We start from the raw sequence: 15082 nt of genomic DNA, 5'->3' as shown, positions 1-15082 counted from the left end.
CATTTGATAAGTGTGTTTCCCTGAATGTCGAAGACTGTGGCTGGAACATGGCAATATAAGGTGTACAGGAGCTCCAATGTGCTGGAAGATATTGAGTTATTATGAGATCAGCCATGACGATATGGTGAGACTGGTATTTTGCTGATGTGAATGAAGGGTAAAATTGGTCATTATACGTGGAGCGTGTCAAGAGATGTTGATGAATGGACCAAGATAAAAGCTCAGAGAAGTTAGTGGTCAGCTGCTTTTGACGGCTTTGACTTTCAAGACTGGATTTGGCACCATCTACTGTCTCAACAGAGTATGGAAGAATTGTAAACTGCATATAAGAAAGGCAAGCTTAGCAAATCAGATGCAAATGCATAGAAATATGGTACTTGCTGCTTATTAGCAAGATTTTTGTCTAAATATTTAAGTCTTAAAAGAGAAATAGGAGTTTATACTGTAGGAATTAACTATGTATTTATGAAAATACAGTAAAATGTGTACAAGTCACCATAATCTGGTACCATTTTAATCACAAATTCTATAAAGAAATAAATTATACAATCTAAGGTTTTGGAGTATATTATACAATTGTATATTATACAAATTATACAATGTTAGGACAAATTTAATTTTTTTGTTCCATCCACAGCTTCTTGATTTTCTAAGTTGCTATGGGATACTGTCACTCTCAACAGCTGCCAAAGCTGTCCCTGAGTCTGCAACACTGAGGAGGAAGCACAACAAAGCAGCCCCTACCGCCACCGACCGGACTCAGAATGCCATCTCTGCCATTCACTCTGCCAACTTTGCAGATGCTGCCAAAACATGAGAGGAAAAGCATAGAACCGAATTCATCAACACCAGAACAGTTGCTCAAGCTGCGATCACCATGCCTCGAGGAATGAACTGAATCTGCTGTCAACAGCTCCCTGCAACCTCTCTCTGCCATCGCAGCCACAGAAGGAAGGTTAATTTGATTCAAAAGTTAAATGAAGAACAAAAAAGGATAAAGTCGGTCATGTGAGAGGGAGCATACAGGCCCGGCAGCCTGACCACTTCCTATCTTGCCTCCTCCGCCATTTTGTAATATAATTATTGTAATATATTTCTTCAAATCTGACATGCAAATTTTCTTTCATTTTTTTGCCATATTCTCCCACTATTCTCGCCAAATACTCTCAGTCACTCAAAGACTGTAAAAATCATGTTTTTTTTTAAATATACAGTTCCCATAGCAATTAAAATCTAAAGAAATTGAGATGTCACACTAAGGCTAACTATGCTGTTAAAAACCTGCTTATATGGGGGGTAGCAAATCCAAACTTTATTAGACAGGCTAAGTATATAAAATGAAAGCACAAAGTTTTGGCATTGCTCAATATATTTCAACGGTGCGATTATCCAGATAAGTGCAGCTTCTGGGAAGAACAAATACATTTGGACAACTGAATGCATGATTAAAAGTGGATAATAATCTCTGGTAAAGTGCTGTTCGCCCACTATTATTTCAAACTCAAAATCTCAGACATTGCCTCTTTTGTCTGTACACTAATTCTGCCTCTGAATGTCTTTGATAATTTCATTACTCTTATTTCAGAGAAATAACAAACTTGAGAAAGATTGTCTTTAGAGTGAAAAATGTCAGCATGGTGGTCTAAGCTTTCACTGATTGATGCACAAAGATTAATGAGATCCAATCTGGTGGTTCTAATGACATAAACTGAATCACCTAAGTTGTTACAAAATAATTCAATATTAACAGAAACTAAGTGAAACATAATCATACAATGCTTTTATTTTTATGTTTTAAGCATTTAAAGCAAATTATGAGAATGTCCATGTGGATTACAAGCATGAAACATACAACATAGCATTTTGCAAAATTTGACACATTAACCTGTCACCTCAATACAGCAAATCGGAGGACAATGAAAGCACCATTAATCAAATTTCAATTATCTATTTTTCCCAATTACAGATCCCACCACTTCAAATATGCAAGTCTAAATTGGAGTTATTTAAATCAGAATTGCTTGCATCAGCCAAAACACAATGCTATCCTTTTCCATTAGCAACAGTTTCACAGCTTTTCATAATAACATCTTGGATACTCCCTTTCAAACAGAACCAACTGTGGTTAGTTCACATTTCATTACGGTGCACTGAATGTAACCGAAGTCTTACTCTGACAGACTTCTTTTCCCTTAAACTTCAATTGTTTGTACACATTTTAAAATAGTATCCCCAAAGATACCTCCAGATGCTTCCAAATTTCTCTCTCATTCTTTTCCATTTATTCTATGTACCGCATTGATGGCTCTGGCCTTCGACCTAGCAAAATAGTAAAGACTAAGAAAGCTGACTTACTCTTGAAAAGCAACACTGAAATTTTGAGGATTCTCCTTGTGGGAGTCTTTAAAACTGTGCAATACAAATTCTGCTCTGTAGCCACTCAAGGCCAACTAACTGGAATTGAAATGATTTTTAATTTTATCAAAGCTATCATGCCAAACTAAGCATCTGGCAGAAACGGTAACTCGCATTTGCACATAAAATGCCTGCTGTAAAAGGTTTGGACTAAATTACCAAAATTTTTAATGTGACAATGCTCCTGTGAAACAGTGCTAACACAGAGCCTGTGAATGCTTCATTTGTTATTTGAGTTGTATATATCTTCATTCCCATACCTAATGAATTACTATACTAGAATATGAGCGAAATTCTGGAACGTCCAGTTATCCAACAGGCAGGTGGGTTACCTCCATTGTAATGATCATGATGTTTCACTGTAGGTTTGTTATTTTTACATAAATTCTAAACAAGCCTATAACAATAGTAATTAGCACGAGTACTAAGCCAACTTTTAAAATTTCACGTATGATCCAGTACATTTATTAATGTTGTCATATCATGGATATTTTTACTGTAATTTATCACCAAGACAAACACAAGTGCAATCAATGAAAAAACTTTGCATTGAAATTAAGTCCAGTAACAATACAAAGTATACTTAATAAATTTGATATCATGTAATTGGCTTTTAAAAGATTATTTAAAAACTTCCTAAACAAAATTTTCAATCATAATTGATCTTATTCCATTTAATGATTTCAAATATAATGCAAGATCTCAACTTTTCAAACACCCCGGTATTCAATTACAAGAGTCAGCTACATCACGCTTTAGTTGCATGTATTTCAGTTCATTCACAGCTTTAACTAAATTTCGTACAGCTGTTCTTTTTACACCCTCTTCATTGTTAGAAATAACTAGGAATCTCACACAATTGTGCCTTTTCATTATCAGTTATAATGTTTTAAAGAAGGAATTCTTCCCAGCGGTGGAACACTGAAGAAACGTATAGAGAAGGTTGAACGCCTACACATCCATCCCAGGGGGAAGATTAATCTGAAAATTGTAAAGCATCCAACTGTTTCAGCGATGTGTTGAACTGTTATTCATATCAACCAAAATTTCTAAACTATTGTCTCTCACTTCTATGTAAAATATTTCACAACTTGTGAAATGGTTTCCATGAAAATTAAATCCCAATGTCACTGTATTTGTGGAACGGGAAAATTATTTTGAATAGATACAGTCTAACTAGGCAGTGAGGGGATGGGGCTAATCAATAAAGAACACAGTCTTTGAGATTGTTATTATCACTTGGCGGGGAGAGCAGGAACCCAGCAGCTACAGGAAAGGTGAACAAGGCCATTGTCAATGGCTGCTTCTGAAGACTTCTTCACAGGATCTGCCACATATCACAAGCATGCATCTTCACTTGGATATCCTTAAACAGCACTGGATGGGGTACTTAAGCGTCTACCTATGTAGATTCTAAAAATAAAGATAAATTGATAATAGAATTAGATGCATTCTGGGTAATTACAGCACTAGCCATGAGCAGTAATGATTACAACCGAATACCTTGTGGCTAATATAGAATGTGGAGAACATGTTTTGAGAAATTGACAAATAGTTAACTGTTTTTTAGTTCTTAGATTTGAACATTGGTTATTATAAATGTATAATTAAAAAAATGAATTTGGAAAATTGCTTCCTGGACAGGACCGATTACATTTTTGTAGCAGAAAGAGATAAAATGGTAGACTTTTGGCACTGGTTCTTTGATCTCCACTGTAAATATGATTATAATTCTGAAGAATGGGCTCCCAGAGATCTGTTAAGGGACATAGGTGGGTTGCATAAGCCCTTCCCAACAGGCCGATAGAACAAAAAAAAATATCGAGGTTGATCACAGCAGGACACATAGCTTCACTGACAAACCGGTTTTTTTCAATTACAATTTTATTACTGAGTACCAAAGTAAACTTGGAATTTGACAGTAGAAAACATTTAGATCACTGCAGTGTGTAGATCTTGATGCAACTCTACAAACTCTAACAAGCAATGATCAGATTGAATGAATACTTACCCCAAACCAATGGCTAACATGTGGGAGATAAGCAGGGAAGGTAGGAAGACTTTCAGAAATTCAGCTGAGAAAATGCCACCTTTTTTCATGACTCCAGTGTTCCTCATACTCAGCGTGGCAGACCGCTTTGGATGTTTGAACTGGAATTCCCTATTTCAGAACACATATCTTAGTTGGTGGTACAGTGTCAACAATATGACGGTGACCAAAATGACGTACGTTATAACAAAAATTAAGGCTTTTGGACCATTAGAATGCTGGATTTTCTTCATATGGAAGATCAAACGTAATTGCACTTTCCTACCTGTGCCAACTCACTATTTGAAGCAATTATCTGCTTTAAAATAATTTATGTAGCTTACTTCATAGCTTCTGGCAGAGCCACGATCTGTGTAAAGATTTTTAATCAGATGTGCCTCAAAGCTTTTTGTGGCTATATCTTAAATTTATGTCCTATCATTACCATCTTAACAACAGAAATAATGACCTATTATTGGTCTCACCAGAATGCTTTAAAATTCTGGACATCTCTATCAGATAGGAGTGTTAACTCCCCAGGACTGTCCTAATTTTGCTGACCCTACATCTGTGGATCATGTTATTAAAAGCAATTACATGACGTATAGAAAAAGATTAATAATGGATTATAAGCCAACTGTGTACTTACTTTGGGGGTATATTTTCTGGCCTGCTTGACCAATCCCAGATCCAATCAGCATTTTTCTTCATTATATTTTCTACTTCTCTCTTTCTCTCGAGATAATCTTCTTCAGACTGAATGAAGAGATAATGAAAATAGAATTGGATGTAAAAACTACAATCGTCACACTTGCGAAAATTCATTACATCAGGCCACTTGATTATAGAAACAAATGAATAACTTTTGAAAAAAGACAATTACTTCATGCTGAGGTCTTCGAACATGGAGTCAAAATTCTACAGAAGCTACAAGTATCTTCTAATTAACCCAAAGAACTTACAAGCAACTCCAATCACCTGGATTCCCCTGTTTTGTCTACTTCCCATATGGGGTACTTCAGCAGAACAGATTTTCATAATCAACTCCATCTCAATAGCTAAATACTACACTGAGACTAACTGGTAGCAGTATAATTAACATTCACAAGCTTGAACAACGTCCAGAAATTAATGGTCTATGCAGGTATCATCCATATATTTATAATTCAAATAAGTGATGATCCATCCATGAAGTGAAGAATGTTTAAAATCACAGTGCATGAATGCATTTCAATGTTAGGCTTGATAAATCAGGCAAAATCTATATAAAACCCAAAAAATAAACTGCCTCATTAGAAGTCATTTGTTATCAGTTTTTATTATCTACTAATCTTGACCCATGATGCAGCTGCTTCTCTGCTCTAAAGCTTGGGAGAAGAACCTTAGACAAGTGAGGTCTGTATCAAACAATGGTAATGTTTGCCAAAGTCAAATAAAATCTGCTAACACACTGTCATTTCGTGCATGAATATGCATGAAAAATGGCTTTCAAGGTATCCCAGCATGAAACAGATAAAAGTCATTTATTAACCCATCTATTTTAACCTCCTCATAAGGGGTTTAATTTAATGACTATGATGGTCACTGCACAATTGGGGAAAACCCTGCAATGACAATTTAGGGCTACTCTAATGCAATTTGCCTGACTATCAGGCAAATCACTGTTTGTTAATAGGCCTGTCTCTTTAAGGATGAAAGGCCTACCTCTATGAACTGCTGACTCTCTGAATCCACTTCCTTTGCACTGGGTGTGTATTTACCAAATGAACAAATGCCACCCTCCTCCTGCCTTAGTTCACGGCCCAAGAGTGAAAATGTATTCTACCTAAAGTAATTTGACACTAACTATTTTGAAACGTATAATTTCAAAAGTGTACCCAAAACTTAGTCATTACAATGGTTTCTTTCTAAACCATTCAGTCCATCTTGTTTGCACTGGCTCTCTAGATAAACAATTCATCTAGTCTCACATCCCCACCTTCTCCCAGTAGCCCTATGCATTCTCACTTTACAGGCATGCAGGCGCATACTTCTGTATAAATATTTCCTTTCATCTACCTCCTGATAGTAAATTATTTCATACTGAATTGACTGTTCTCCCAAATTTTTGACTGATTTATTTAATGCATCTAATTTCACCGTTCTAAAATCTTTTGAGTAAAGGAAAGTAAGGGTTATGCAAAATTTGAGTAGAATCAATATAGCACATGGGCAAGTGCTGACACTAAATATTTTTGCCTGATTAGCATCATTAGATCACTATTTTCTCAGCTCACCTTTAATTTTGACCCTTTTATTTTGCTGTGGCTACAATTAAAAGCACACTGAATAGCTAGTACACATTTGCAACACCTAGCAATATGTTAAATATTTTGCAAATATGTGGACTTTTTGTCAATGTTTTTCAGTATAAAATTCCAATGCTCAGAGTTAAAACAAAAACTGCTCAAGCAAACTTGTCACACTGTAATTATACCCTCCTATTATCGTAGGCATTGCCATCTCCTCATCTTCATCATGTATCTGCGATTTTGCAAATTAAATGCCTTTTAGCAGTACTGTCAGTTTACTTTTCTTATAACTACAGTTGACTCATTTTGTCATACTGATTTCCACTGTGAATGCGGGGTTGGTTTTCTAAGTTTATAACAGCATTGCTGAGTTATTACTGTGCCAACTATGACTGAAAAATAATCTTTTTAAAGGATTAAAAGATTAGTTTAAAAAGGAATCAAGTGTAGTCTGGAATTTTCTCCCTGGAAATAACACAAGGCAGAATGTTCTTTATAACCCTTTAAAGAATAAACAGCCTAAGTATATACAATATAATTACGTAGTTATGAAAGTTATCAGCCTTACTGGTTATGCCTGCTGTACTTCAGCATCTATTTGTGAACGGTGACCATTACTTGATCATTTGTGATCACTCTAAAAGTTCACAAACCGATTAAAATCTTATCAAAATTACCTTCAATGAACATGTTAATAATTCCATTACAGGTGCATGTGGCATGTGATTGATCAAATACTTCACTCATTTTTTCATACCTGAGAGCTGTTTTTCTCTCCATTGCTATGTGTGTCTATTTCAGAACTGCAGCGAGGCTGCTGAGGAGTCAATGAACGTGGAGGGCTATAGGGAATAAAAAGGAAAGAAATCAAAATTGCAAATTGTACCAAAAGTACCAGCTGTCCACTTTAATTCATGATTGCTGAAACAAATAATATTTTTCTCAATAACTCAAGAATGTCCGCTATTCACTGCTACTGCCTCGAGTTAGATTCTGTACCTACAGGAGAACTGACATGATTTTTGTTCGATTAATGTTAATGTAATGATACTTAGGTAGCTTTAATAAAGGCGAGGTATCATCTGTCAGACAACCACCTAGGAAACAAAGATGAAATCTTACCGTAGAGATGACACTTAATCGTGCTATACATTGGACAACCTATATAAATTGGGAGAGTCAGAAGTCACACAACAACAGGTTATAGGTTTAGCTGGGGTGGAATTTGTTAAATGTGTTTAGGAAAGATTGCTCAAGTATTATATAGAGGATCCTACTCGGGAAGGAAGGTTCGACCTACTTTTGGGAAATAGGACAGGACGGCTAACTGCAGTGACAATGGGGGGAGCACTTTGGGACTAGTGATCATAGTTCTATTAATTTTAAAATAGTTATGGAGAGGGACAAAACTCGGCCACAGGTTGAGGTTCTAAATTGGGCAAGGCGAATTTTGATGGAATTAGACTGGAGCTTGCAGGAGTTGACTGGAGTAGTTTGTTTGCAGGCAAAGGGACCTCTGGCAAGTTGGAGACCTTTAAAAGCATGATAGCTACAGTTTAAGGTCTATGTTCCTGTGAGGATGAAGGGCAAAGTTGGCAGGAGTAGGGAACCCTGGATGAAAAGAGATATTGAGGCTGTGACCACAAAAAAGGAGACATGACTCAGGTACAGGCAGCTGGGATTGAGGGAATCCCTGGAGGTATAGAGGGGGTACAGGAGTTTACTGAAGGAGGAAATCAGGATGAAAAAGGGGGCACGAAATCGCTTTGGCTGAGAAGATTAGGGTGAATTCAAGAGATTCTTTAAGTATATTAGAGGAAAAAGAATAACGAGAAAGAGAATAGGACCCCTCAAGGTCCAAAGTGAGCATGTATGTGTGGAACTGCAAGAGATGGGCGAGGTTCTCAATGAATATTTCTCCACGTTTACCGTGGAGAAAGACAAGACTACTTGGGAACTTGGTGAACTTAGTGGCAATATCTTGGGGACAGTCCATGTCACAGTAGAGGTGGTGTTGGAAGTGTTAGAATGTATGAAGCTGGATAAACCTCCTGGTCCCGATCAGATATATCCAAGAGACTAGAGAAGAAATTGCTGATATATTGGCATCGTTAGCCACGGAAGACTGGAAGGTAGCGAATGTTGTGCCCTTAATCAAGAAGGGCTGCAAAGAAAAACCTGGGAATTAGTGACCAGTAAGCCTAATATCTGTCGTAGGTAAGTTACTTGAGAAGATTCTGAGGGATGATATACAGGTAGTTGGAAAGACAGGGTTTGATTAGTAGTATTCAGCATGACTCTGTGTTGGGAGATCATGCCTCACAAATTTGTTGGAGTTCTTTGAAGAAGTGACCAAGAAGGTTGATGAGGGCAGGACGGTAGATGTAGTCTATGTGGATTTATGTAAGGCCTTTGATAAGGTTCCACATGGTAGGCTGCTCTGGAAGGTTAGATCGCATGGAATCCAGGGAGAGCTGGCAAATTGGATACACAATTGGCTTGACAGTAGGAAGCAGAGGGTAATACTGGAAGGATGCTTGTCTGACTGGAGGCCTGTGACTAGTGGTATGCCTCAGGGGTCAGCACTGGGCCCATTGCTGTTTGTTATCTATATCAATGATTTGGATGAGAACGTACAAGGCATGATTAGGAAGTTTGCAGATGACACTAAAAGAGGCGGTATTGTGGACAGTGAGGAAGGTTATCAGAAATTGCAGTAGAATCTTGATCAGCTGGGGAAGTACACCGAGAAATGGCAAATGGAGTGTCATCTAGGCAAGTGTAAGGTGTTGCATTTTGGAAAGTCAAATCAAGGTAGGAGTTTCATTACGAATGGTAGGGCCTTAAGGAGTGCAGTAGAACAGAGGGAGCTTGGAGTTCAGGTGCACAGTTCTTTGAAAGTGGAGTCATAGGAGACAGGGCAGCGAAGATGGCTTTTGGCACACTGGCTTTCGGCACACTGGCTTTCATCAGTCAGGGCACTGAGTATAGAAGTTAGGAAGTTATGTTGCAGTTGCACAGGACGTTGGTAAGGCCACACTTGGAGTATTTCAGTTTTGGTCACCTTGCTGTAGGAAAGAGAGCAGAAGAGATTTACAAGGATGTTGCCAGGACTCAAGGTACTGAATCATAGGGAGAGACTGGACCAGCCACATTTTTCTTTAGCACATAGGAGACTGAGGGGGGATCTTATAGAAGTGTATAAGATCATGAGAGGCATGGACAGGGTGAATGCACTCAGTCTTTTTCCCAGTGTTGGGGAATCAAGGTCTGGAGGGCATCAGTTTAAGAAGGGAAAGAATGGGAACCGGAGGGGCAACTTTTTTTAATAAAAACACAGTGTTTGGAATGTGCTGCGAACAGAAGTGTTTGATGTCAACAACATTTAAAAAGCATTTGGATGAATACACGGATACAAAAGGTTTAGAAGGATATGGGCCAAGTGCAGGGAAATGGGGTTAGGGTGGATGGACATTTTGGTCAGCATGGAACAGTTTGGGTTGAAGGGCCTGCCTCTGTGCTGTAGACTCAATGGCTCTCTATAACTCAGGCTGGAGTTTATTTTGCTAGTTAATACCTGAAACTCCTTTTCTTTGAAAGCCTTTTTTGCACACTTTGAACCAATCATAATGACTTAAGTCATACAAAATAGAAGATAATTACTTTGTGTTAATGTTTTAAAATTCTAAATACCACTTGTCATTGAATTTTCGCAAAGTTTACATTTTCACTTTAACCTTACAAGCTGGCACAAATGTCATCCCATTTAACAATTGGCTAGTTTACTGTATGATTAATACAGGCAATATCTGTATCATGAAGTACAAGCACAGATAAAACTTGCACACTTTAGAAGAATTTCAGTACAATCTATTATTTCATGAAAATCAGTTGTCCCTAATGTGCAATGTGACACTTTCATAGCTCAGAAACCATGTACACAGCAAGATTATTGCTACAATGTCACACAGTAAGATGATTTGATGGTATGTATTAAAACTCGCCCATTCAGTTCAGCTGGATAGCCCACTTCCTTATGGTTTCTGAACTTAAATTCTGAACCATTTTTATCCCTTTCCTCTTTCCAAAAGAACATGCAACAACCAATTCACAGGCATTGTCAGTACTGACGATAAGAAAACAGTGGCTGTGAAGCACGAGTAGTGTGAACCAACTAAGCCTGTTAAGTTGTTTTCCTTTAGCCTTAACAGTTAACAGGAAAGAAATTCCTTTGCATAGCACCGCAGTTCAGATTTCCCAGCAGTAGACAGCATTATAGGCCACGACAGGCACAGCCCATCCAGCACCTTTCAAATAATGTCAATGAGAAAAGCCACGTAGATAATGCCAGAATTGATGAAAGCGTGTAGTGTCTCTGAAAAGGGCAGGATGCTCATGAATTTCTCCCTTAATGCATGTTGTTTGCTTGCAAGGTCATGAAGAGCTCACTTCTCAGACTCGTGGCCTGAACAAAATAAGAGCAAAAAGTGGAGACTGAAAGGGCACCTACAATTTTCCATTTTTAACAATCAAGTAAGCGCTTAATCATCAACTCTGAAGCACTCAACACAAAGTAATTCAATTCAACCATAACTCTAATGTCAGTCCAGACTTGTACACCCAGTATGAACTATCTACTCAATCCATCCTTGAAACTGCTGAGAGGAATGAAGCTAACTATTTTGTGACGTATTTTACACTGAAAATAAATTAACGCCTTATTCAGTAGTTTTATCCCAGCAATTCCAGGGGAGTTTTATCCTAGAACTGATTTAAGTCCGGCTCTCAGAAGTAAAGGAAAAGTATATTAACCCATGCACCACTGAGTTAATAAAATGTCCAGCTTTTTAAACTGAGGTATGCAATCTTATGTAAAGAACAGAATATTCTCTTGCTGCCTTTTTCCATTCTTGTTCCAAGTTCCTTTGCAAAAAGTACTGGTAACTGCATGGTTGCAGTTTTCTTGTGTTAATGCCTACCATTCAAGTATGAAACAAAACATTTGTTGTGGAGTTAGAGATTAAGACGTGATTATGGTCTTGTCCGCTAAAACATACTAACTGGCAGCACTTCATCAACATTGGCTAGTTTGCCCGTTAAATTATAACGTGCTTCCTTACACAAGAACTGTAAGAATCACTACTATGCAGGAAATGTGGACAATGACCAAATAGTGTGTGGGGAACAATTTAAACATTTTCCCATATGGAAAATTTAGCAGACTCTCGGGTATGATGTTAGGCAAAAATCCCACAATTTACAAGTAATCAATAGTAAATGAACAGCAGATGGGTCATGGATATGAAAATTAAACAGCTCACTGAAACATCTTATTGGCAACAACAAAATTAAGGGTCCAGCAGTGTGGCCTCTGCATAGTGATACTGATGCAGTCACTGTTCAAGTTATTTGCAAACCCGTGTATGTGAGAACAGTTTCTCTGTTATGGCCCAACATCAGCTTTTATACCTAACTTATTGCTGTTCCTGAGGGACATCCAACAGCAATGTTATTGCTGGAATCTTGGTGGGGTTCATAACCTTTGCAGTATCCAATGTCTCCAATCGCTAGTGTCCAAGCGAATCAAACAACTACAGCTATAGAAAATTCTTTAAACTAATGGGGGTGGGAAGGTAGGAGGAGGAAATGGAAATGTAAGCTTACAAAGCTGGAGGATATAACTGAATCATACTGCATTTATTTGTAAAATGGTACCCAAAGTGGACAGGAAGGGACAGAATGTACAAACATAGAAAAACAACAGTAAACAGGGTTAAGAGGAACAAGATGGTTAAAAGACAAAATTAATGGCTCTTTAATTAAATGCACCTAGTATTTGGAACAAAATAAATGAACTAATGATACAAGTAGAGGTTAATGAATATGATCTTATAGCCATTACAGAGATATTTTTACAAGGAAACTAATAATTCAGGGGTATGCAACTTTTCAAAAGGATAGGCAGGAAGAAAAGGGTGGTGGGGCAGCTTTGTTCATATAGAACAGAAAATGTATAATAGCAAGAAATGATCTTAGATTGGGAGATGTACAATCCATATCAGTGGAGGTCAGAAAAAAAAGGGCAAGATACTGGGCGGAGTGGTCTTTACAGCCCTAATAGTGGTTATGCAGTGGTACAGTGAATAAATCAGGAGACAATGAGAACATGTAACAAAGGCACATTTAACATGGATGACTTTAATCTTCATATAGACTGGGGATAGGCAGAGGAAGCCACGAAGAAGAATTCAGAGTGTGTATATTTTGGACAGTGTTAGAACAATGTATAATGGATTGAATGGGGTTGGGGTCAGGTTATTTTGGATCTGGAGATGTATGAAGAGGGTGGTATAATAAATTATGTCACAGTAAAAGATCTCTTAGGGAAGTGTCCACAACATGATAGAATGTAGCATTGAGTTTGAAAGTGAGGAACTTAGATCAGAAACAACATTGCTAAGCTTAAATAAGGGTAAATACAAAGAATTGAAAGCACATTTGGCTAAAGTGGATTGGGAAAGGAATTTAGCAACAAAGACAGGCAAGGAACGATGCCAGACATTTAAGAAAATAGTTCACAGTTCACAAAGATATCCCCGTCTTAGAATCACTGGGATATGTCAACCATAGCTCTCCAGGAAAGTTAAGGATATCATCAAAAGAATAAACAACATGATAAAGATTAGTGATAAGCCAGAAAATTGGGAATCTTTAAAAAAAATCAGAAAACAACAAAGAAGATAATAAGGAGGGAAGAGATAAACTTTGAGGATAAACTTGCAAGTAATATCAAGATAGGGGTGTGACAAGAATTGTGCAAGTGTCAGAGTCTGCAGAATGATATAGATAGCTTACGCAAGCAAGGAAAAACTTGGCAGATAAAATATAATTTGGGAAAATAGGAAGTTATGCACTTTGGTAGAAATAATAGAGGAACTGAATATTATTTAAATGGCAGAAGACTGCAGTAACTTGCAGAGGGATATGGGAGCTCTTGTGCATCAATCAGAAAAATTGGAATACAAGTTTAGCAGGTAATAGGGAAGGCAAATGGCATTTCGGCATTTATTTCAAAAAGAATGACGTATAAAAATAGGAAAGTCTTGCTAAAAATACACAAGGCAGTACCACTCCATGGAATACCCCATTAAGATACATGCTAGATATAAGACCATTGATTGCTCTAGCTCTCGATGTAAACTTGTTACCACATTGCACGGAGAAGATATCTAAAGTTACGATGACTATTTTGTGAAAAGGCAAATTAGAAGCACGGGATCCCATCTTTGCTGTTTCAGATATAGTGCACTTTAGCACCAATTCTATTTCTGCATAACTGACAGAATATTCAATCTACAATCATAACTATTTAACAACATAAGCTAAATGTATTCATGATTTAGGTTTCTCACAAAATTACGTGTTGCATATACCTGTCACAGTGAGAACTTCCTCTGGAGCTGGTTCGGCCTGATTCATGTTGAGCATCTAGGAGTATTTTTTCCATTTCCCCATTGAGGATTGAAGTGGGTGCTGGAACCTGTTCCTGTGCTCCATTTTGTGTGCTGCTTCCATTGCTGCCATTGTTACTGTAGTGCAACTCTACCCAAGATCCTGAGTGGATTAAAAGTAAATTATTGTCAAATCCCTATATGAGTAGTCTGGGATTAAGTGACATCCCATAATATCCTGGCATTTGAGCTCTGTTGCTGGCAAGTTTCATTTTTACTCTTTACAAAGTCAACATTGTGCAAATATCCTGTTACATCCACGGTTGATGACATAGATAAAATGCAGGATTTAACAGGATTCCACTAACAGATCCACAATGGGGCTATGGGGAAGGGGAGATGTTAAAACAAAATTAGCAATTAACAGTTACAAAAAGCAGAGTTAACAACTAGTTCCCCCATTTCGGCTTACGTTTATCCCTTCTTCACTCCAATCTTGTCTGTGATTATTGTATCTCACTCAGAAATGCAGCTTTTTACTCTTGTTTATGAATCTAAGTTAGTATGACACCTTGGAACTGTAAATACATTTCTACTGTATTATAAAGGCACCTGCTTGTAGCCTGGGGGTCTGTGATATCTCTATGTTTAGATGATAAGCTGGTGACTCACTCTAACCTCCAGATCACTTTTACTTAAACAGTGGTTACAAACACGGGTCAGGCAAGATGATGCAGCAAATCATTATTTATTTTGTACTTTTGCATTACAGTTTATTTTTTGGTTACAAACTTGCTTATATAAAAGAATAGAATAAGCTGAGCTTAGTAAATGACACTGAAGTAAAACTGTCAAATTAATAATGTATTAAAAAAACCTGTACTCTCCTTTATTTA

At 37.4% G+C, this 15082-nt stretch overlaps 1 protein-coding gene across 1 annotated transcript in view; it reads right to left on the bottom strand.

Annotated features, from left to right (window-relative positions):
* Positions 1-1754: 1754 nt before the first annotated feature.
* LOC109935590 (BCL2/adenovirus E1B 19 kDa protein-interacting protein 3) overlaps positions 1755-15082 on the bottom strand; it is a 30735-nt gene continuing 17407 nt past the window's right edge. The window contains exons 2-6 of the mRNA XM_020534232.2: positions 14169-14349; positions 7493-7577; positions 5094-5200; positions 4427-4576; positions 1755-3828 (exon numbers count right to left, since the gene is read on the bottom strand). Coding sequence (XP_020389821.2) covers positions 3783-3828; positions 4427-4576; positions 5094-5200; positions 7493-7577; positions 14169-14349 — 569 coding nt within the window. The 3' untranslated portion in view covers positions 1755-3782. The remainder of the gene's footprint in view (positions 3829-4426; positions 4577-5093; positions 5201-7492; positions 7578-14168; positions 14350-15082) is intronic.

This window comes from Rhincodon typus, chromosome 20, assembly GCF_021869965.1.
Source record: "Rhincodon typus isolate 14 chromosome 20, sRhiTyp1.1, whole genome shotgun sequence".
NCBI classification, from domain to species: Eukaryota; Metazoa; Chordata; class Chondrichthyes; order Orectolobiformes; family Rhincodontidae; genus Rhincodon; species Rhincodon typus.
Note: the sequence above shows the minus strand (reverse complement) of the source record. Positions and strands in the feature narration are given on the sequence as shown.